Source organism: Gambusia affinis, linkage group LG05 (assembly GCF_019740435.1).
Source record: "Gambusia affinis linkage group LG05, SWU_Gaff_1.0, whole genome shotgun sequence".
NCBI lineage: Eukaryota > Metazoa > Chordata > Actinopteri > Cyprinodontiformes > Poeciliidae > Gambusia > Gambusia affinis.
Genome location: NC_057872.1, coordinates 31,897,621 through 31,919,008, shown reverse-complemented (window position 1 = coordinate 31,919,008; position 21,388 = coordinate 31,897,621). Strand labels below are relative to the sequence as shown.

The 21,388-nt window shown below is 45.0% G+C and overlaps 3 protein-coding genes across 5 annotated transcripts; 2 read left to right on the top strand and 1 right to left on the bottom strand.

Annotated features, from left to right (window-relative positions):
• The first annotated feature begins 377 nt into the window (after window positions 1-377).
• On the top strand, window positions 378-13,644 carry LOC122830909 (tropomyosin alpha-4 chain-like). Of its 2 annotated transcripts, none has more exons than XM_044116698.1 (9): window positions 378-573; window positions 3,855-3,998; window positions 6,042-6,175; window positions 6,788-6,905; window positions 11,617-11,687; window positions 12,146-12,221; window positions 12,726-12,788; window positions 12,897-12,966; window positions 13,113-13,644. In XM_044116698.1, the coding sequence occupies exons 2-9, from the start codon at window positions 3,864-3,866 to the stop codon at window positions 13,193-13,195; spliced, it is 750 nt and encodes a 249-aa protein (XP_043972633.1). In that variant the 5' UTR covers window positions 378-573; window positions 3,855-3,863; the 3' UTR covers window positions 13,196-13,644. The 2 variants fall into 2 exon arrangements, with proteins under 2 accessions (XP_043972633.1, XP_043972632.1); XM_044116697.1 differs by lacking the exon at window positions 12,146-12,221 and adding an exon at window positions 12,423-12,498 and having other exon boundaries at window positions 394-573.
• Window positions 13,645-14,009: 365 nt separating this feature from the next.
• On the bottom strand, window positions 14,010-15,690 carry pmvk (phosphomevalonate kinase). Its single transcript, XM_044116699.1, has 5 exons — window positions 15,489-15,690; window positions 15,109-15,172; window positions 14,887-15,039; window positions 14,659-14,788; window positions 14,010-14,580 (listed from the first exon to the last, which is right to left on the bottom strand). Exons 1-5 carry the CDS (start codon window positions 15,581-15,583, stop codon window positions 14,426-14,428), a joined length of 597 nt encoding a protein of 198 aa, XP_043972634.1. The 5' UTR covers window positions 15,584-15,690; the 3' UTR covers window positions 14,010-14,425.
• Window positions 15,646-21,352, top strand: decr1 (2,4-dienoyl CoA reductase 1, mitochondrial). Of its 2 annotated transcripts, none has more exons than XM_044116695.1 (10): window positions 15,646-15,784; window positions 17,238-17,434; window positions 17,506-17,563; window positions 17,635-17,721; window positions 17,807-17,954; window positions 18,020-18,119; window positions 18,190-18,262; window positions 18,428-18,574; window positions 19,052-19,114; window positions 21,136-21,352. In XM_044116695.1, exons 2-10 carry the CDS (start codon window positions 17,313-17,315, stop codon window positions 21,193-21,195), a joined length of 858 nt encoding a protein of 285 aa, XP_043972630.1. In that variant the 5' UTR covers window positions 15,646-15,784; window positions 17,238-17,312; the 3' UTR covers window positions 21,196-21,352. The 2 variants fall into 2 exon arrangements, with proteins under 2 accessions (XP_043972630.1, XP_043972629.1); XM_044116694.1 differs by lacking the exon at window positions 15,646-15,784 and adding an exon at window positions 15,881-15,988.
• Window positions 21,353-21,388: the final 36 nt, after the last annotated feature.

Sequence of the window (21,388 nt, the reverse complement as noted above, 5' to 3'; positions counted from 1 at the left end):
AAAATACACATATAAAGCCACTCAAACATAAATACACTGCAGCCTACCATTCATATGGACGCACACTCGAACGAAATCTCAAAACCACCCTCAAATACCACGTCCGCTGACCAGCACGGCTTCTCAAACAATGTTTTGGTATGAAAAAGAAATACTACTCACAAACGGTTAGGCTACGTTAAAGCTAGGAACTACAACATGGTCTTCAGAACAAATATAACGTATTTCTGTAGTTTGTTGTGTTTTTTATGTATAGCACTCTGACCCGAAATGTTTGTGGTTCAGGCTGAAGTTTCTTTGGCGTCCAGCAGGGGGCAGTGGTTTGACTGCTTCTTCCTCTTCCTTAGAAAAGAAGAGCAGCTAACGTCATTTCCAGCGGAGGGAACTCAACCCGGAAAAGGGTGTTGGCTGAAGGAGAGGAAGAACCAGAACGAGGACCAGACCCGAATCCTGAGCTGCATCTTGACCCAGACTCGGAGTTGGACCGGAACTGCGACCTGGGACACTATAGCAATCTACGCAGCCGCAGTTTGATCCGGAGCGCTCTGCTAGCCGCTAACAGCTAACATTCCGGTAAGTTCGGAGGGAGCGGAGCGGAGTGGGGTGAAGTTCTGGAGGTTCTGTTGAGGCCTCTGGACCAGAACCAGCTGTCTGACCCAACCAGGGACCGATCACTGGATCAGAACCCAAAGGAGTCGGATCCGACGGGACAGGAAGTTACGTCAGCTTAACGGTTCTCTCTTTAAAGTTTTGATCGCAGCTGGTTTAGATCCTCAGGGGCCCCCGAATGTCTGAAGGTGTTTCAGGGGCCCAACCAGACATCCAGGAGCTGATCCGAAGCGTATTCTGAGCTGTTCACCGGTTCTGATGAATGACTGATTGGTTCTGCTGGTCCAGAAGAACTTGAGCCGTGCAGAGACATTTGGAGGGGCTCAAAGTAAAAAAAAACGGCACATTGAACAATATCTTCAAACACGGCACAACAACCCATATTAATCAATAATCTAATATTTAATCAGATTATTCTGTATAACTGTCATCATGTGGAGACAATGCAGAGCTAATATAGTCCATATTTCCCTGATATAATGTTTCTGGTTCTGCTGAGTTAATCTGAGACTGGAGCTGTGAAACAAACCAGAGGAGAGAAGGTCAAAGGTTATGAAGTTATGAAATAACCTAATTTGCTGCTATTTTATTGAATAAACCCTAATAATATCTGTTTAACTCCATTGGCTGCAGGCTGTTTTAAAGATGAAAGGCTCAGAGGGATTAACTCTATGTCAGTTTTCTATGTTGGCACCTCAGAGATCTAGAATTATATGACTGAGATATCAAGGCAAAGAAAACTCAGTAGCTGCTGGTAGGGGCCATTCAGGGGCCTCTAGAAATGCTTGAATTGTAACAGACCATAGATCTAACCCTGTTGCATAGGGGCGTGCTCCGGTGGTGTAGAGGTTAGCGCGGCCCACACTTGGAGGCCCTCAATCCTCGACGTGGCCGTCGCGGGTTCGATTCCCGGACCTGACGACATGCGCTTGCATGTCTTCCCCCTTTCCTGTCAGCTGACTGTTGAATAAGGGACACTAGAGCCCACAAAAAGACCCTCTGGTGGGGAAAAAAGCTCTAAACCTGATGCATTCATTTATTGACAGTGTTACAGAATTTTATTTAATGCGTTCAGCAGAAAAAATAAATGAATAAAAATAGTACATTTGGGATTTAATTAGGATGTTTAGTTTGTAAAAATGCAAAGAATCATCTTGATAGTCTGATTGTTGTTACCATGGCTACAATATGGCGTAGTCTTTGTGTTTGAGCTGGTTTGTTCACAAATACATCACAGGAAATAATAACCAATAATCAGTGATTGATTTTAACCTGGGAACACCTTGGGATTCCCCTGGAGGAACTGGACCAAGTGGCTGGGGAGTGAAGTCTGGGCCTCCCTTCTGAAGCTGCTGACCCCACGACCTGACCCCAGATAAGCAAAAGAATATGGATGGTTTTATGCTGCGGTTCAGATTATGGGCCTGTAGGTTCCTAAATAATGAAGCCATAAGCTTGACGCTCTCCATCGTTCCTCATCGGTCCATTTGATGACGAAACGACCAAAAACAAAAACCAGACTGGATCCTTTTGATCAAGTTTTTTTTTTCCTCCCCACCAGGGGGTCTTTTTGTGGCTCTGGTGTCCCTTATACAACAGCAGGCTGACAGGAAAGGGGGAAGGAGAGGGGAGAAGATATGCGGTAAATGTCGTCGGGTCCGGGAATCGAACCCGCAACGGCCGCGTCGAGGACTGAGGGCCTCCAAACGTGGGGCGCGCTGACCTCTACACCACCGGAGCACGCCCCCTTTTGATCAAGTTTAACGGTTTACCTCAAAAATAAAAACGGCACAAATGTTACTTTTCCACAAAAATAATAAAGAGTGAACAAAGAGATGAATGAGAGTCTAAAGAGAGAGAGAGTTTTAAAAAACTGTGGCTCCATTCAACTGCCCAGCTAACTCTCTCTAGCCACACCCTAAAGTCCTTAACTGCAATTAGATATGCAAATTTACAAGAAGGCTTTAATATAGTCCAATATAACCAATTACTATGCCATACAGATTTAACTAGTAATCGTTTTCATCCAAATAAACAAATTATCATAAGTAATATAAACATAATTAATCCTAAAGGTCTAAATAAACTCAAACTGAATTTAGGCTTCTACAGGCCCCCCAAACATTTTACTGATGTTTATGTAATATTTCTAAATGTTCTGGGCCGAATCTTCTTTAAGCAGTTGAGGTTCTGCAGTAATTTCTATTCACAGCCGTGAACCTCCAGTCCAAATCCCGTCAGCAGCGGCTTTAACCTGCCTGGTGGTACTGCTGGGGTGAAGCAGAGCGAACAGTGAGCAGGTGGTACCAGCTGGTACCGGGGCTTTGGAGGTCCAGTAACATCAGTGGTACCATTTCTTTACATCAGGATATCTGGTTCTGACCCACAGCGGTACAGGCTGCTGTAGTGGACCAGGCATTTAGTCCAGCTCTGGGGCAGAATGATGAAGTTAAAACCAGAAGTTTTCTCTGCAGCAAAATCATTTCTGTGTTTAGAGGTAAGGAGGTTTTTCCCCTATTGTGAGGATAATTACAAAAATAAATAGACATGTTTTTTCTAACTTCAACATCAGATCCACTTTTTTATTCACAAGCAAGTTTATGTTGAAAAAAATAAATATTCTTGCCCATAGTTTGATAGAAGGTGCAGATCCGCCCCCCTCCTCCTCACCATGGACCCGGAGTCTGAACATGAAGGTCACTGTTTGACCGAGGGCAGCCAGACTCATTTATTCAGCTAAGTCAGTGTTGAGGGTCACAGCCTGAAACACAGATACAAAATCAATTAAGAAATAGAAAACATAAAACAAAAACAGCACTGAGGGCCTCTAGGATACAAGGGGCATTTCCTCTGCATGTACCTGAGAAGAACCTGCACCATCAGCACCAAACAAACCACAGACTGAAGTTCCAGCTGGAGCCAGAAGTTTACATACACCTGTCTGACATTCCACCAGAACCCTCACTCTGGTTTTGGGTTAGAATCACCAGAATCATTGTTGTTTACTGAAAACCTCAGTGATGACAAAAATAATCTCAGAGATTATTATTATTATTAATGTCTTCAGGATCAGAAGTTTACATACAGAAGAAAATCATGGAGCTGATCCACTTCTTTGAATAGTTGCCAGTCTGGTTGATTCTGGAAACTAGTTCATCTGAACCAGACTGGGAACTGTTCACAATGAACAGGTTCAGTCATTGGTGCTGTTTCCTCTGGACCAATCGGCTGCTGTGTCTCTGCAGGAGTGGAAGATGAGTGGCGGGATGAACAGCATCGATGCAGTGAAGAAGAAGATCAAGGTTCTGCAGGACCAGGCGGAGGAGGCGGAGGAGCGGGCGGAGCAGCTGCAACGGGAGGTGGAGAAGGAGAAGAGGACCAGGGAGGAGGTACGTGCTCTGGTTCTGATCCGGTTCTGACCTGGTTCGAATGGCTCAGAGCTCTGACCTAGGATGGCTTTCAGATGAAGGAGGTAATCTGAACCCGGCCGGGGTTTAGAGTCGGCCCAGTCCGAATCACTCTCTAGAACCCAGAGTGGTTCCGTTGGACCAGGCAGGTGAGTTTGAAGCCAGTCACTAATTGGTTGAGTGGCTGTGGGGGCAGAGCCAAAAATCCTTTAATTAATGTTTTATTTGGAAAGGCAAGTTACAATTAGTTTGTACGATCCAGCTTCCACCACAATGGAAGTAAGAGAAGGAATAACATGAACCATCCAGGGTTTGTGTAGAACAGAAGAGTGAGGGGGGGGTACAGGAGGGTCTGGTCTGATTTTCCTTATGTTAGGGAAAAGACACAATCAAGAGGATAATTTGGCCATAATCCTGAACCAGGATTCAGTACTCAGCACAACAGTCTTTGCAATAAACATGTAATAAACATATTTAGTTTTCCATAGTTTGTCCATTTAGACCAGATCCTGAAGAATGATTCCCTTTGACCTTGAACAGAAAAAGAAAACTTCTCCATAATGTAAATGTCCTGGACAATATTGACCCAGTCCTCAACTGTAGCTGCTTCAGGCTTTAACCATTTCCTGGTGATTGTCTTTTTGCTCGCTGCCAGAAGCATTAACTGCAATTTTTTATCATCCAGAGTCCAGTTGTCAAATGAAATGTTTCCTAAGTATAAGGATTCACATTTACATGGGATTCTTTCAGTCAAGATGTTATTTAGGTGGGAACACATTTGCTCCCAATGACCCTAGAAGATGTGATGATGATTTGCGCCGTTTCTTCCACAGAGTCTCCAGCATGCGTCTCCGCTGCCCCCAAATTTATTCTGAACTGGAGTTACAAAAAATCAAACAGTGTTTTTCCAGGAGAACTGTGTCCATGTGTTGGAGCTGGAGGTCATCCAGTGTAGTTTATTAATCTGTTCCCAGACTTCAGATGAGATTGACAGGTTTCCTTCTTTTACCCACTTATTTCTTATGTAGTTTGTGTCACCTTGTGTGGAGGATAGAATGTCATTGTACAAAATGGAAACAAGTTTCTTGCATGAACCAGATTTTAACAAAGACAAAACACCTTAAAAAGTCCAGGTTTGGCTGTTTCCCAGTTGTCTCATATATTTTGATTAAAGTAAACCCTCACCTGTAGATATGTAAAGAAGTCGTCCTTCTCCAACCCATTAGATCTCTGAAGCTCCTCAAAGCTCTGAAACAGCCCCTTCTGGCTAAATGTATAGTTTTTGGATCCATCCTCTAAATCTCCCATCAATCTTGTTTGGTTTAAAAGCTGAATCAAAGGATCTGAGGATTTTTATCTGGTTACCCAATTTACAAATTTCAATGACCTTTCTCCAAGAGTCCAGCATTGTGTGCAGCATTGACCCATGTGTTTTATTCAGCCCCGAACATCCAGCTGTCTGAGGAGCGCCAGTTTCTCCATGTCCACCATTTTGACTGATGGTTTCTGATCCTTCCATTCACAATATGTTATGACTTGTCAGTGATAATAAATTATGTTAATAACATGATAATATGTTCAGTAGTGTTTTATTTTATTCAGTTTAGTTAATATTCAACAATCTGAACAACAGGAGATAAAACCTGAAATTATGAACAATTCATCTGATTGAATAAACTGGTCGACGTGGAGCTGAGTTCAGGTCGGGTTAGTCCCACTGGTCCCACTGGTCTTACTGGTGCTTCTAGACTAGTGAACCTTTCTAAGTGGTTCTGTTGGAACCTGGAGATTCTGACCTCATCAGGTTGACTGGCGTACCTGTCCAGCTCCTCCACCAGGCTGTGTGTGTGTGTGTGTGTACTTGTATTCCTGTGTCTAGAGGACCACTTACACCCTGCCACCCACTAGAGGAGGTCAAAGGGGACAGTGAGGACCTCCCCAGAGTTTCTGGAAGGACCTGATTAGAACCAGGCCCTGACCCTTGACCCTGGGCTCCAACTTCTTATCCTGCTCTCTGTCTTGCAGGCAGAGGGAGAGGTGACGTCTCTGAGCCGGCGGCTGCAGCTTAGTGAGGAGAACCTGGACCGGGTCCAGGAGCGTTTGGCCGCCGCACTGCGCAAGCTGGACGAGGTGGAGAAGGTCGCTGATGAGAGCGAAAGGTCAGTGACCCCAGGTCCACCTGCAGCAGGGGATGGAGAGGAGGAGGAGCTCATCTTCATCACCTGTTGCTGTCATTCTCACCGAGGGCCGGCCAATAAATCAATAACAAAATCTATCACAATAGGCATGTGATCAATATCAATAGATAATACATCTGAGGTTGACTGTGAGATAATACATATTTAATCATTTTTCTTAACTCTGATCCAGAACCTCACAGCATTCTGGGAAATGTAGGCAGAGGAAAGGCTTTAGCTCAACCTCTTACGGTTAGCAAAGCTAGCCAGCTAAGCTAGCCAGCTAAGCTAGCTTTGTGGCATCAGCTATCTCACTCTTAAGTTGCCTAGCAACAAACAGTTGAGTAACTTGCGCAGTAGCAGTTTCAGGTTTTGTCACTGAGCCCCATAACTGCTTAGAAGTAAAACAACTGGAAAGGTCATGACACCAGTTTAGCTGGTTTTCAGATATTTAAAAGGAAACAAAAATCAATATTTATCGGTATTGACTGGTATGAAATGATTGTATCAGCTATATCGCCTAGCCCTGCCTCTTTCTGACAGAAACTCCTGAGCAATGTCTTTATGACCCCCCACCTGTGTGACTCCCCACAGAGGCATGAAGGTGATCGAGAACCGGGCTCTGAAGGACGAGGAGAAGATGGAGCACCTGGAGGTCCAGCTGAGGGAGGCCAAGCTGATCGCTGAGGAGGCCGACCGTAAATATGAGGAGGTACCTGATTGGTCGGCTGGTAGTCACACCCACATGGTGACATCATCACATCAAACCCAGACAAGTTAACCCAGAGTAGATCAGGGCTAACCCATCTCAACCCTTTTCCAACAGCATTAGTTTCTGTTCAGGACTTCCCTTCACTAATCCACTTACACAACATATATAAACCAGAATAAACTTTTAGAAGGTTTTTTTCTCTTTTTGCTCACTAAAGAATAATTATTCTGTCCATTTAGCATAAATGTTGCAGCATTCTCCAGCGCTGCTGGACGGTTCTGTTTCTCCGTTTCTCTCTCGCTACACTAGCTGGGGGATTAAAAAGCAGATTGATGAAATTGACAGGCAGTGAATCAGAAAGATGAAAATGTAAATCACATTTCAATAAATTTATTTTAATATGTCTTTATAACAATAATTTAAAGTAAAATTATATATTATGATCAGGGTTTCTGTGCAGTAGTAAAAGGTAGTAAATTTTTCATCATCCCTTCATAAATATTTGTAGTTTTCCATTGATGCTCACTTGTTGTTTAAAGTTTGTTTTACTAGAATCTGTATAAAAATGATAACTCCGGTACTGGCAGGACCTGGGCCGTCCCAGATGGACTCCAAGCTGCTGTGCTCATGCGTAGAGTTGGAACCGCCTAACGTGTTGAGACGAGCCAGTCATTTTGCTCTTCGCCGTGGGAAAATCTAAGTTTTCACAACTTTGTCTCCATGATCCGAGATTCAAAGACTAGGAATGACCGAAAGGCATTTTGTAAAGTATGGAGGAAAAACTCTAAATTTGACCTGGAACGACGTGACGGAGATCAAATCGGACCGAGCGGAGCGTCCAGCATTCATCAGCAGCGGATTCCTGCGCGGATTGGTTTCACATTTTGTCAAATGGGAAACTTGATGCAAAAAACATTAGCAGTAGATTAAATACCTGGATGAGTGAGGTGGAGGTCGTGGACGTTTGGAGAGAAAGAAACCCAAAGAGTGGAGATTATTCCCACTCCTCACAAGCTCAGAGCGTTTACACAGATCTTTGTAGGGCAGACAGCAGTGAAATGGACCCAATACTCTTTCAGATCACTTACATCTCAATCCGTCAGAATAATAAGAGGAGGTCCACTCTGTGGAGACTGAACTCTAACATTTTGGACAAATTAGAGACAAACTAAAACATGAAATCAATTTATATTTAGAAAATAACAATAATGAGGAAGTGACTCCTCCTATAATCTGGGACACGGTAAAAACAGTGATTAGGGGTAAAATTATATCCATAACCTCATATGAGAAGAAAATCAGAGCAAAAACTCCAGGATTTAGAAGAGGATTTGAAAAGATTACAGAGAGAACATGCAAAGATGACGACACCAAACATAAGATTATAAAACTTAAAAAAAGAAATAGAAGAAATAAACATTCAGGAAATCCAAAAAAAAACCGTATTTTTATAAAACAGCAATAACATGAGATAGGTGTGAAATCCCTGAAGCTTTTATCATATGGGTTCAGAAAACAACAAGCCTGCAGAACTGCACATAAAATAAGAAACAATGTAACAAAGGAAATAGAAACTAATCCAGAGAAAATCAAAAACTGCTTTCAAAAATACTATAAAACCCTTTATTCCCAACCACAGACAAGCAGAACAATCAGACCGATGCCTTCTGGAAAAGATCAATCTTCCAACGGTCACTGATGAACTGAATAAAAAAATTAATACCCAAAATTACAAAAGAGGAAATTCAATCAGCAATCAAGAGAACTAAAAAGGGAAAATCTCCAGGAACAGATGGATTCACTACAGAATGGTACAAAATGATACAAAACCAACTAATCCCAACATTTGAGAAAACCTTCAACTGGGTTTTAGAAAATAAAAATATTCCCCCTTCATGGAGAGAAGCAGTGAATTCAGTCATATTGAAGGAAGGAAAAGACAAACTGGGCAGTGGGATCCATCGTCCTGTAAGTCTTCTAAACAATGACTGTAAACTTTTCACCTCCACATTGTCTAAAAGAATAGAAGTTATTATATTACCAGCTTTAATACATAAAGACCAGACAGGCAAAGACAACATTAGGAAAACACATTATGAGAGAAGTCACTCAGCAGAAACTAGGGGCGCTGATATGAAGTTTAGGAAGCGTTTGATTCGGTGGGGAGTCTTTAAATAAAGTGATTTCAATAATTGACACATTTGCATCGTTGTATATTAAAGCAACAGTTGGAATTCAAATGAATGGAGATTTGACCAACTCATTGACTTTGGAAAGAGGAACGAGACGGGGTGTTGTTTATTGAGCCCCTGGGTCGACTGATCAGGCAGAGGTCAGAGGTCACAAAGACATCCCAAAACTGATGAAGTTACTAGAAGAGTTTAGTTTAATCTCTGGTTACAAAATGAATATAAATAAAATTCAATATTAACATTTAACTATCATCCACCATCTTCAATTAAAACTGTCTACAACTGGAATTGGGAGGCGGAGTCTGTCAAATATATACCCTAACTTACATTTGGACACATGGACCAATAAAGAAAAAAAACTGCTGGTTATACTGGCAGCCAGTAAGAAATCCATCACAAGCTAAAACCAGATCCATCACACTATCGATGAATGAATTGAAATTGTTTACCAGATTTATGTTATGGAAAAGATTTCTTTTTCCGGGGCGTGCTGTGGTGGCGCAGCAGGTTAGCATGTTTGGAGGCCTCAGTCCTCGACGCGGACGTTGCGGGTTCGACTCCCGGTCCCGACGACCTTTGCCCCCCCCTCTCCTCGCCTTCCTGTCTGCCTACTGTCACAAAAATACGAGCCACTAACATCGCAGAAACTTTTTGGAGAAAAAAGATTTCATTTTCCCTCCAAGTTGAAAAAGGAAAGTTTTATAAGATTTGGACCAAATGGACTGAGTATGTAAAACCAGTTAGATCAGAATTCATTTGATTGTCCTTGTGAATTATGTGGCCTGCCCTTGTATGTTCTTGTGGTTTTTATTGCTTGAGATGGTGCAATCTTCATTATTGTTCAACTCTGTTCATTTCTGTTATTGTTTATAACAATAATTAGTAATAGTCTGTAAAAGAAAATACCAGAAAGGCAGTATGGACAAAATCACTTGGACTCTCTGGTTGTGTACTCATGTATGATCTTAAATGGGTATAGCTGTAATTAACGAATGTGAAGGAAATCTGTCTTTCTAAATAAAAAAATAATTACATAAAACCCAGCAAAGGTTTCCCACACAAAGGGCAGCAGATTGAGTCCTCAGCAGTTCCATGATTCAGGCTGGATGTTTATTTGGGATTCTAACCATCATCTGAACTCGGCGCTGGTTGATTTAAACAGCTGCTCTCATTGTGACCATGATCTGACAGAGTCGGTGTGTCGGTCTGTTCACTGACCTGTGAAATATGACACCTTGAACCTGGTCATGGAGTTGTTCTAGTGGTGGCGATTAGCAGCAAGCTAATATTCTGAGAATAAAACAGCAGCTTGTGAAATTGGAATATCATTGCAGTTACTGATATTCTTTAAAAACAAATATCCTAATGTCTTATGGAGTCAGGATAAGCACTAAAAATACTTCCTGTTTCTAACATGTGAGGTTTTGGTCAAGTTAAAGTCACAGTTAGACCTTCAAGTTAGTGGGATAAAGTTTCCATGAGTCGTCGTCTATCATGGGTCAGTGAGCCGACTGCAGATTCTCACAGATTATCAAGCTAGAAAAAGTTTGATCTGTCCATTTAGATTTCAGCCAGTGCCATGTTTTTGACTGAAATGTTGCTAAATGTAGAAAGAAAGTCTGTGAGTTGGTAACGGTGGGGTCACTATTGGTAACTACAAGCTTGGAGACCCGACCCGGTGGGTCGGTCAGTCAAACCTCCCACTGCAGAGCAGCAGGACAGAGATGATTTATAGACCTTCACTGACTAGATCAGAGGAAGAGATTCACCTAAATATCCACCCATCTCCGATCTCCTAAAATTGAGGAAATTGGCGCGAAATTGGCTCAATTTTGTGTTGATAGTAAAAATATTGTACAGGTAGTAAAAAATGTAGTAAAAAGTAGTAAATTCAACTCTGGGATTCCTGTATAAACCCTTATGATGTTAAAAATATATAAACAATTTACTTTTTTTTCTTCTTATTTTTCCTCCAACTTTCCTGAGATCCCTCTACCGCCCCCTGGTGGAATTACTGAAATGCATAAAAATCTGACCTTAGCATTCAGCAGAATCACTGCCTCATGGTTGATCCTTAACATAAAACAATTTCACAATAAAAATAGCCTCTTTTATCATTCAAAATCTTTGAGTAAATTAAGAATTTGTCTTACATTAGCAACAGCTAAAAGCATTAGCATGAAAGCTAGCTGATTAAAGAAACATTTGGATTGCTATCTAGTGTTTGACTGTCAAATCACTGAGTGAGATATTTGCACTTCAGATTTATAGTTCAAGTAGTGCTGCTTTGATGTCACTTCCTGTCTCCATCACAAGTGCAGAACTGGCTAGGTATGGTGACACTTAGGCTAATAGGCTAATGCTATCATCCTTTCACATTACATAATAATAATGTTTACCAGCAATCCTGTCGAAATGCAGCTTTTCCATCTATTATCTACTCTGTGAACATATTTACTGCTGATGTTTTAACAGTATTTATGTATTTACTCAGTCGGCCATTTTACCTGTAACCACAGGTCGCTCGCAAGCTGGTGATGGTGGAGGGAGAACTGGAGCGGGCCGAGGACCGGGCCGAGCAGGCGGACAGGTGAACCCGCTCACAACCAGAACCATCAGTCCAGACCAACGACTCAGAACCACACCAGGGTCCAAATGCTGTGCTGAGTAGATCTGATCTTTGATGTCAGTGTGGTGCAGCAGATTGAGCCAATAGGAACAGGCCTTGTCATACTGAGCTGAAAGTAGCCAATCAGAGCAGCTCAGAGGGTTCTGCTGGTTCTGATGGTCTGGACTGCTACATGAAGCTCCGTCCTTGATCTTTGATGTCACACTGATGATGATGTCACTCAGACTAACATTGTCCATGTATTTTTACCTGTTTGTTTCCATGGAAACCATTGCATGTGTTGCTGCATCCCCACCTGTTTGTCTGACTGACTCCTCCTCTTTGCTCTGGCAACCATCTCTCCATTTGTCCTCACCTGTCTCACCACATTACCTGTCTCTCGCTCGCCCATCTCGCTTTCTCTCTCGCCCATCTCTCAGTAAGGTTTGGAGGCTGGAGGAGCAGCTGAGGGGTTTCGACCAATCACTGAAGAGCCTGCAGGCGTCTGAAGACAAGGTACTGCAGGTCATGTGACCTCTCACCTGTCGGTCAGAGCGGTGAAGCTCCTCCTCCTCGCCTCCTGTTGCCTCCATGACCTCTGACCTTTACCTGCGCTTCAGCCCCTCCTCCACCCACTGCGCGCTCTAACACACACACACACACACGCCTTGCGGCAGGCCCCGCCCACACGTGTTTGACGCCATGTGTTCTCTGCAGTAAGTGTCGGCTGGTGGAGGAGGAGCTGAAAACCGTGTTCACCAGCGCCAAGTCTCTGGAGGCACAGGCGGAGAAGGTAGGAGGGGGGAGGAGCCTGATCACTGATCAGTTCATCGATAACTTCACCTGGAGGAGGTGGAGGTGTGTTCAGTGGCGGCCAGAAAGTCAGACGTTTCAGTCTCCAGCTAACACTAATGACGGATAGAGTTGCTGGAAGTAGAGGTTAAACTGATCCGCTGACTCACCTGAGCTCCGACACCTGAACAGGTGAGTTCTGATTTAAATGTTGTCTCTGTCTCACAGTACTCCAACAAGGAGGACCGCTACGAGGAAGAGATCAAGAATCTCAGCAACAAGCTGAAGGAGGTGAGCCACATTTCAGCAGTTATCTTCCTGTTAGCTTAGTCAGTTAGCCTCCTCAGCACTTCCTGTTAGCATTTCCTGTTAGCCTCCTCAGCACTTCCTGTATTCCAGGCAGAGACCAGAGCTGAGTATGCCGAGCGTACGGTGGCCAAACTAGAGAAAACTGTTGATGGCCTGGAAGGTGAGACTGGTCTAATAACTAATCAACAATCAATCAAATCAAATGAAGTAACTAATTGATTCTTAATCATTAATTCCTAATTGATAAGTAACGGTAATCATTAATTGATGGGTAATCAATAACTGCCCCCCCTCTTCCTGTTCCAGACGCACTGACCTCAGCTAGAAACGCCAACATGGAGCTGCAGGCGACGCTGAACCAGACCATGGAGGAGCTCAACTCCTGCTGAAGCTCCTCCCACCGTGTCGCCTGACAGGAAGCTCCTCCTTCTCCTCCCAGGGGACAGGTGGAGGTGGGCAGGGGGGCGTGGCCTCCTGTCTGGATAAATCCTGATGTCACACATTCCATCTGTCACCTTTGACCCCATCCCTGTCACTAACCACTCCCCCTTGTTTTGACTAATTCAGTGTTTTCTCTGAATGTTCAGTTTCCTTTGATAATTGATTTGTTAATTAGGGCCAAATATTATTTCAGCCAATAACGTTGAAGGGGCGTGGCTTCAGTGTGTGATCAGCCAATCATGGAAAGACATTCCACTGCCAAATATGGTGACCCAGGGGCCAATCAGTGCTCAGAGTGTTTTTACCTGGTGATGTCATCACTGTGATGATGTCACAGTTCATTCTAATGACCCAAAGCAAAGATTTTATAAAATAAAAGCACCGCATGTAAAACTGATCGACTGGCTCATTGATCACTGACAAGATGGCAATTATTGAAATTGTTCTACTGCAGCGAGTTTGAATATTAATAAGTTAATATCTGGTAGAGGACCAGGGACAGCTCCGTTTCCATGGAAACCTGGTTCCAAGTAGACTGGTTAGACTGGGCCCGGACCCGCAGAACGGTCCCTGTCTTCAGAACCGTCAAACCTGATCAACTCTGTAACCATGGAAACCCACGTATTGCATCATTTGTATTGAGGTCCTGAGGCAGAAACCAGAACTAGAACCGGTGCAGATCAGAACCGGCCTGGTCCGATCTGCTTGGGTTCAGATCGTTCAGCAGCGGCCTCCACTGGCCAGAATGAAAACTACAAGATGAAATATTTAAATTCTGTTTATTTCTAAGAGGATCCAGAAAAATCATGGAAAAAAAAAATCAGATTTAAATATTTTCATTCTTCGTCGTTCCTGCTGATGGTATTAAGCAGCCGGTCCAGTTCTGATCCAAACAGAACCCCCAGTTCCTCCTGAACACTGAAGGGCAAGCACTCCAGTGGGGAACTGCAGCGCCCCCCGGTGGCACACAGCAGAGTTCTTTGTTCAGCTTCCTGAAACACTGGCTGACCCCTCTCAGCCAATCAGAATGCGGATCTGAGGTCAGGTGCTTCACCAGGTAGCTGCCCGCAGGTGAAGTGGTGCATGCTGCACATGCTCAGTAGCAGTCTGTAATGTCATTAGTTTAAATCATTTCTTTCTAAATAACTGATTAAAATTGAAGCTAATCAATAATAACTTTATGGATTATGTCGGAGCACCGCCGCTTCCTGCGCCGCCCTCAGGATGGGCTGCAGCTGCTGGTCCAGGGAGGGGGCGTCGGCCTCGTTCCTGATGATCCAGTCAAACTCCACGCCGCGGTCCAGCCCGCACTCCGACTCAGCATCGTCCACACCTGAGGGACAGGTGAACTCCTGAGTAGGTAGACGACTGCGCGACACACACAGAGAGAGAGAAAGGTGGGCCAGCGTACCTGGCGTGAAGCTCCACCCCCTCCGCCCCCGGGTCTCCTCCGAGCACTGGACTCTGACGCTGCGGGTCTGACGGGGAAACTCGGACCGGAACCACTGCAGGTCCGACGGCCGCCTGGCATCGCTCACCACCTGACCAATCAGAGAGCAGAGAGCCATCCTGACCAATCAGAAAGTAGAGAGCCATCCTGACCAATCGGAGAGCAGTGCTGACCAATCACAGCCCTCACCCACACAGGTTGCTGGGCTCCTCTGGTTGCTAAGCGACAGAAGAAGCCCGGGTCCCGGTTCCGGCGGTCCTCCCCCCAGCGGATCATATCGGCCCGGTACCGCTCCTTGTACGGTCCGGAACCTAGCAGCCGATCCAGGTCCAGGCCGCGCTCCTGAGGGACCGGCACAGGTCAGGTGGGAGTTACCATGGCGACGAGGTGCAGTGCACAGCGCGGTCTCACCTGAGCGTACTGCTGCTTCAGAGGCCCGGACAGACGCAGCACAGCGCACACCTCTGGGCCAAGACTGCAGAAGAAGAAGAAAATGTTAGACGGAGCAAGCTGATTGGTCCACCACACGACAGGTCCCGCCTCCTAAGAGAGACAAACAGGAAGAAACCTCTAGAACCAAAACAAGAACCAAGACCAAAACCAAGACCAGAACCTGAACAAAGATTAGAACCAATACCAGAACAGAACAAAGACCAGGACCAGAACAAGAACCAGACCCAAAACCAGAACCAAGACCGCAGTGGTTCTGATGCTTCATACATAAAGGGAACAGCCACGTGACTCCGATGTAAACAAACCGAGCTCCTGCTTTTATCGCAACCGAACCTTACCGATCCTGGATCACGTCCGTTATGTAATCTTTCCCAGACTTCCGCTTTCCGCTGAAGACCAGAACCAGCTCGGGTCCAGACGCTCGGTTCTCCATCTGTCAGTCCACCTGAGACGCTGTTGGACCGGATAAGAACCGGAACCGCACCGGGAAGCTTTTACAGGAGATTCTGCTGGAACCGGGGACAGAGCTGTTCGAAATACGTGACTGTCATCTGATCCAGACCGAACCATAAATGGGGGACGAAACCGGAACCAGATCAGAACCAACAGGTTCTGGTTCCAAGGAAATGCCAAGGTTTGTTCTGTGTTCATTAAACTATTGAAGCTAAAAATAATAAAAGCAAATGTTGCCCATTTTTATTGAGTAAAGTATTAAAATAAAAAGTTAAGTGCTGCCCCTCCCCTTTCACGTCGTCATGGTGGTACGGCCCCTCATACGTCATCAGCTAAAACCAAGATGGCGGCCGTCATGATGAGCTCAGGAAGGAAACTTCTGCAGGTGAGATCAAGCAGCATCTGTGACGTCAGAGAGTAGCGTATGAAGCGTCATGTGTCGGACAGAAGGAACGTTAAAGTTTTAAGTCCGTGTTGACCTTTCACCCCGTTCCCTCTTACATCGAAAAGACCCCGACCAGCTGTAGTTCACGTTGTCAGCACCAGGGGGCCACAGGTTTGACTTTCTTTCCCCCTCCAGGGGGTCTTTTGTGGGTTCTAGTGTTTCTAACTAGAAAGTTTGACATTTATTTGTGTTTTTTACGGTGTTTGTGACGTCAGAATGTCACAAACACCCCCACACTGCCCCTCTGGCTCTGCCTGTGGCAGATGACTGACACATAACCAGGGGATTATACAGTGTTCAGAATCACAAACACATTAAATGTATGAATAACTATATGTATAGTTCTGTTAACTGGTCCTGGTTCGGTCTTCTGATGGTAGATTAAAAACCCAGCGGAGACATTTCCTCCAGGTCTCGTCTTCGGGGTGAACTCCCTCACTTGTCCGTAACGAGGCAAAGAACATGAACCACTGAGGTGCTGAAGAGATCAAGAGCTTAACAAACTTTTCCTAACTGCCACTCGCTGTCTCTCACTTGCTCCAGAGCGTGCATGTTACAGGACGCAGCGCCCCCTTCTGACCGGAGGACTGCTAACCATGCATTTATTTCTTCACAGGTTCAGTGACAAAAATAATTTCAATTCTCTACATTTGAAAACAGTTTTTATTTTTTTAAACAAATACAGCTTTCTCTGTGAACAATGCAATATTTCCAAGACAATTTTTTATTGTATGATGATTTGTCAAATAATGCACATTAAACACTTTTAATATTGCAAAAACATTTAACTGTCTTAATGGCAATTCCCCTGCAAATTGACTAGTTATAGAAATCATTGCATAATCAGCTGTTACTTAAAAACACATTTATTTTATGTGGCTTACAGTTAGCTTGATATAAAGTGGAGCTAAAATGCTAACAAAAATCAAATTAAGGACAAATATGCAGCATATATACGCTGCATGAGGAGGAAGGACTGGACTGCCCCCCCATGTATCACCATGGTAACAGGCTGCAGGTGCCCATTGCAGCAGCCACGCCCACCTGAACACCTGCATGGCAGGACGACCTGTCAACTAATCGATTAATCAAGGAATCTGTTAATTGATTGATTGATTGTAATTGTTCTCATGTTCAATCACTTTAATTGAACTGGGTTCTAACCGGGCCACAACTTTGTGTGTCTCAGACCCGGTTCCCCAGGCCGCCGGTCCGGTCCAGATCGGCCCGTCCGTCCGGGTTCTTCGCTCCGTCCGAAGGCACCATGCTGCCGGCAGGAAGCTTCAGAGACCGGCTGGCCTTCATCACCGGAGGCGGCACTGGCCTGGGCCGGGCCATGACCGTGGTTCTGTCCCAGCTGGGAGCCCGCTGTGTCATCGCCAGCAGGTCAGAGGTCACATCAGAGGTCACATGACCCCTTCAGGAACCGTTCCTGAACTTCTGCTTGTCTGGTTCAGAAAGCTGGATGTCCTGCAGGAGACGGCCAGTGAGATCAGCAACCAGACCGGGAACCAGGTAACCGGGTCATCCCGGAACCAGAACGGGTCCAGAACCCAGCGTCTGACCCAGTCCGTGTCTGTGCTCAGGTCCACGCCCTCCAGTGTGACGTCAGAGACCCTCAGGCTGTGGCGCGCTGCGTGGACCAGATGGTGGCGCTAAGCGGACTTCCTGATGTAAACCAGAACCAGAACCTGTTGTTGTCGTGTGTTCAGAGCGTTGGTGATGACATCACTCTGTCCTGTGTCCCCATTGGTCCAGGTGATCATCAACAACGCCGCAGGGAATTTCATCTGTCCGACGGAGCGACTGACGCCCAATGGCTGGCGGAGCGTCACCGACATCGTCCTGAACGGGACGGCGTTCGTCACGCTGGAGCTGGGCAAGAGGCTGATCCAGGCCCAGAAAGGTCAGAACCAGAACCAGAACCGCAACCAGAACCCAAGCTGTTCTAACCATCTTCTTGTGTCTCAGGCGCCTCGTTCCTCGCCATCACCACCATCTACGCCGAGTCTGGTTCTGGTTTTGTGGTTCCGAGTGCGGCAGCCAAGGCCGGAGTCGAGGCGCTCTACAAGTCAGTCGGAGCCCGACGCGTCGCCGTGGCCCTGTCGTTGCCATGGTAACTGTGTGGCTCTCACCCGCAGGTCTCTGGCTGCAGAGTGGGGGCGCTACGGCCACAGGTTCAACATCATCCAGCCTGGACCAATCAAGACCAAGGTACCGCCCACTTCCTGTCCTTTCCCTGGGCTGGTGTCATGGTGCCCAGGCCTTGAACTTTGACCTTTCAAGCCCTTTGTTGTAATATGACTCGATTTATTGCTGAGTTTCTGCTAGATGAAACCGATCGACCCGTGTTAGAACCTGGGTTCTGGTCCTGCTCAGGGAGCCTTCAGCCGTCTGGACCCGACTGGAACCTTTGAGAAGTCGATGATCGATCGGATTCCGACGGGTCGGCTCGGAAAACCAGCTGAGCTCGCCAACCTGGCGGCGTACCTGAGCAGCGATTTCGCCAGCTGGATGTCTGGAGCCGTGAGTTCTGACCCGTTTCTGACTGGAACCGACCAGAGTCCTGACCCGTTTTCCATCATAACCAACTGGAGCAGGTTGACAATTCTGAGCAGTTGAACCACAGAACCTGTCCAGAACCAGACCAACTGGTTCTGGACCTCACCGCTGCCTCCATGATGAGGTCATAGGTCATGCCCTGCTCTGATTGGACAAAGAAAATGTTTTCATCACGATTTCTCTGAACGGCCATCTTGACAGGCAAACGCAACACAAAGCATATATGAACTAAATATAGACCTTCTTGACCGACGAAGAGAAAAATACATGAACAAAATGGCTGCTGCCAAGATCACCCGTATTGTTGCCATAGCAACACCATGCAAGCTGTCATGGCAGTTAGTTTTGAATACCTACCAAGATGGCCGTCAGCTACAAAATTGCCAGACGTTTGACGTCACATGAGAACGAAATGTGACCTGAACCCGTCTGCATTCACAGGTGATCCGTTTCGATGGAGGGGAGTACGTATCGATGGCCGGAGAGTTTAACGAGCTGCGCAAGGTGAGTGGAGGCGCTCACCTGTCTCATGTCTAGTGACGGCATAGTTACTTTGAAAAATTAACTAAATTACTGATTACTCCTTGAAAAAGTAACTTAGATTACTGGCTACTTGATTTGGAAAGTAACTAAGTTACATTAAAAGTAACTGTTTTAGTTGCTATCAGAAGCTGCTAACAACGCTTCACCTCCTGTGAAAATCTCATTGATCTTTGCCAATACTTAATTGTTAGTTATTTTATAATGTAACATCAACAATGTGTCTCCACTGATGAGGTGGAACTGAAGGGGAGATTGTTTAATGGTTACAACAGAACAAAAAAACTTTAGTAATTTGTGTTTGTTTTTGTGTTTCTATTGTCTAGAAAACTATAAATAGGATTTTAAAGCCCCCTTTGGCCCCAGCCTCCAGGTTTTGTGTTACGGCCCTGTGTTTGGTGTCACACAGATCTCCTGCAGCTCCACAACTCAGCTGGCTGCACAGATTAGTGACCCTTATCTTAATATTAATAATTATAACGGCGTTTAGCTGCCCAACTTTACCGACTCGTTCCTTCGTGGCTGTTTTCACGTTTATTGCTGTTCATATTATTCTCCACGTTTGCAGTTTTCTGGAGCGCAATGCGAAGCTCCTCGTCGTTCACGGGTCATATGTTAACTTGACGTTAACAAAGACACAGCGGGACGGATCATCCGGGAAATGATGGACTAAAACTATAGTAATTCTGGCGTTTATTATGTCTCTGCTTATTTCCAAACTTCACATTCAAAAACAGCCCAAAAAGGCGAAACCAGCCACTCATTACATTTGCAAATGACTTTAAAAAGAAACAAGCCCAAGACCTCCTCACCTGAACTTAAAACTTCATGGGAAGAAGACTTGAATATCTCTACACTGGATGAGACCTGGGACTCTTTACTTAAACTGGTGAATACAACGTCTCTCTGTGCACCATTGTCTCATTCAGTTCAAAATAGTGAATAAAGCCCATCGCTCCAAATGCAAACTCTCTCTTTTCTCTTTCCTCACCCCACACTGCGACAAATGCAAAACTGCTGTAGCCACACTAGCTCATATGTACTGGTCCGTATGTACTGGTCCGTATGTACTGGTCCGTATGTACTGGTCCGTATGTACTGGTCCTGCCCGCTTTGGGTCAGTTCTGGACAGATGTTTTTCCTACAATGTCCAGGTTGGCCAGCAGTAACACCTGGTCCTTTCTTGACTCTCTTTGGGTTCAGTGGTTCAGTGGTTCAGTGTTGCCTTTCCCAGCCTCTAAACGACGGGCCCTGGCATTTTGCTCACTGATATCGAGGTGCTCAGTTCTGACCAGGTGGAAGCTGCTGCTCCTCCAACTCACAAGCAGTGGCTTTGTGACCTCATGTCGTGTTTGAAACTGGAAAGTATTAGATGTTCTCTTCAACATGCAACTGGTAAATTTGAAAAATCATGGGGAGCCTTTCTTGATTCATTTCAAAACATAAAATAATGCTCCAGATTAATGAAGTTAATAAATTTTATTAAAATGTGTTCTGTTTCTGTCAGGGATAGGAATGCAGTGGGTGGACCTACTGGGCAGTGACCAGGGTGGGTTAATGGGATTACTTTGGAAGGATTATTTTCTCTGTGTGTATTATTTTAAGTATGTGTTAGATACACTTTAACTAGATACACTTCTCTGTATTCACAAACTGTATGTATTAAAGGAAAAAACTCAATAAAAAGACAGTGATTAAAAAAAAAGAAACAAGCCCAAAGCCGCTTATAATAATCGGACTTGGCAACGGAAACTCTAAATAGTTTCTGTTTTACCACCAACAAAACGAGCATCTCCCTCCATTGTTTACATTTCTGTCGCTATGGATACTGTCGCATGGAAACAGCAATCGCTCGACAAAACGTGTAGAGGAAATACAATTAAATAACAAAAGAAAATAGTAACACACAGATGTTTCGATGAGTAACTGTAGTCTGACTGTAGAGCGTCACTAACGTCACTGCTGGTGTCTCACCTGTCCTCCAGGTGACTCCGGATCAGTGGAAGACGTTGGAAGCCATGATCAGAGGTACTAAAGGGTCGTAGGAATGCTGACAGCTGATTGGGCCACAGAGGCCCCGCCCCCTGCTGATATCTCTACATCTGATTGGTTAATAATTATAACTAATGTGGTGCAGTCATGTGACTGTTTGCACACGCTCAGTGTGAACCTTATTTGATAATAAAAGATGAAATGAGAGGCTTCATGTTTCATTCACTGGCAAACTGCTGGGTCAGA

What these genes read in the sequence shown, in the direction of transcription:
- decr1 (XM_044116694.1), top strand. Translation starts at nt 15,947, where the DNA reads ATGGCGGCCGTCATGATGAGCTCAGGAAGGAAACTTCTGCAG. An exon ending in GCTGATCCAGGCCCAGAAAG is followed by an intron (nt 17,955 to 18,019) that starts GTCAGAACCAGA and finishes CTTGTGTCTCAG; the next exon opens with GCGCCTCGTTCCTCGCCATC. An exon ending in CCAGCTGGATGTCTGGAGCC is followed by an intron (nt 18,575 to 19,051) that starts GTGAGTTCTGAC and finishes CTGCATTCACAG; the next exon opens with GTGATCCGTTTCGATGGAGG.
- pmvk (XM_044116699.1), bottom strand. Translation starts at nt 15,583, where the DNA reads ATGGAGAACCGAGCGTCTGGACCCGAGCTGGTTCTGGTCTTCAGCGGA. An exon ending in TGAAGCAGCAGTACGCTCAG is followed by an intron (nt 15,040 to 15,108) that starts GTGAGACCGCGC and finishes CCGGTCCCTCAG; the next exon opens with GAGCGCGGCCTGGACCTGGA. An exon ending in GAGCCCAGCAACCTGTGTGG is followed by an intron (nt 14,789 to 14,886) that starts GTGAGGGCTGTG and finishes CTGATTGGTCAG; the next exon opens with GTGGTGAGCGATGCCAGGCG.
- LOC122830909 (XM_044116698.1), top strand. Translation starts at nt 3,864, where the DNA reads ATGAGTGGCGGGATGAACAGCATCGATGCAGTGAAGAAGAAGATCAAG. An exon ending in AGAAGAGGACCAGGGAGGAG is followed by an intron (nt 3,999 to 6,041) that starts GTACGTGCTCTG and finishes TCTGTCTTGCAG; the next exon opens with GCAGAGGGAGAGGTGACGTC. An exon ending in CCGACCGTAAATATGAGGAG is followed by an intron (nt 6,906 to 11,616) that starts GTACCTGATTGG and finishes CTGTAACCACAG; the next exon opens with GTCGCTCGCAAGCTGGTGAT.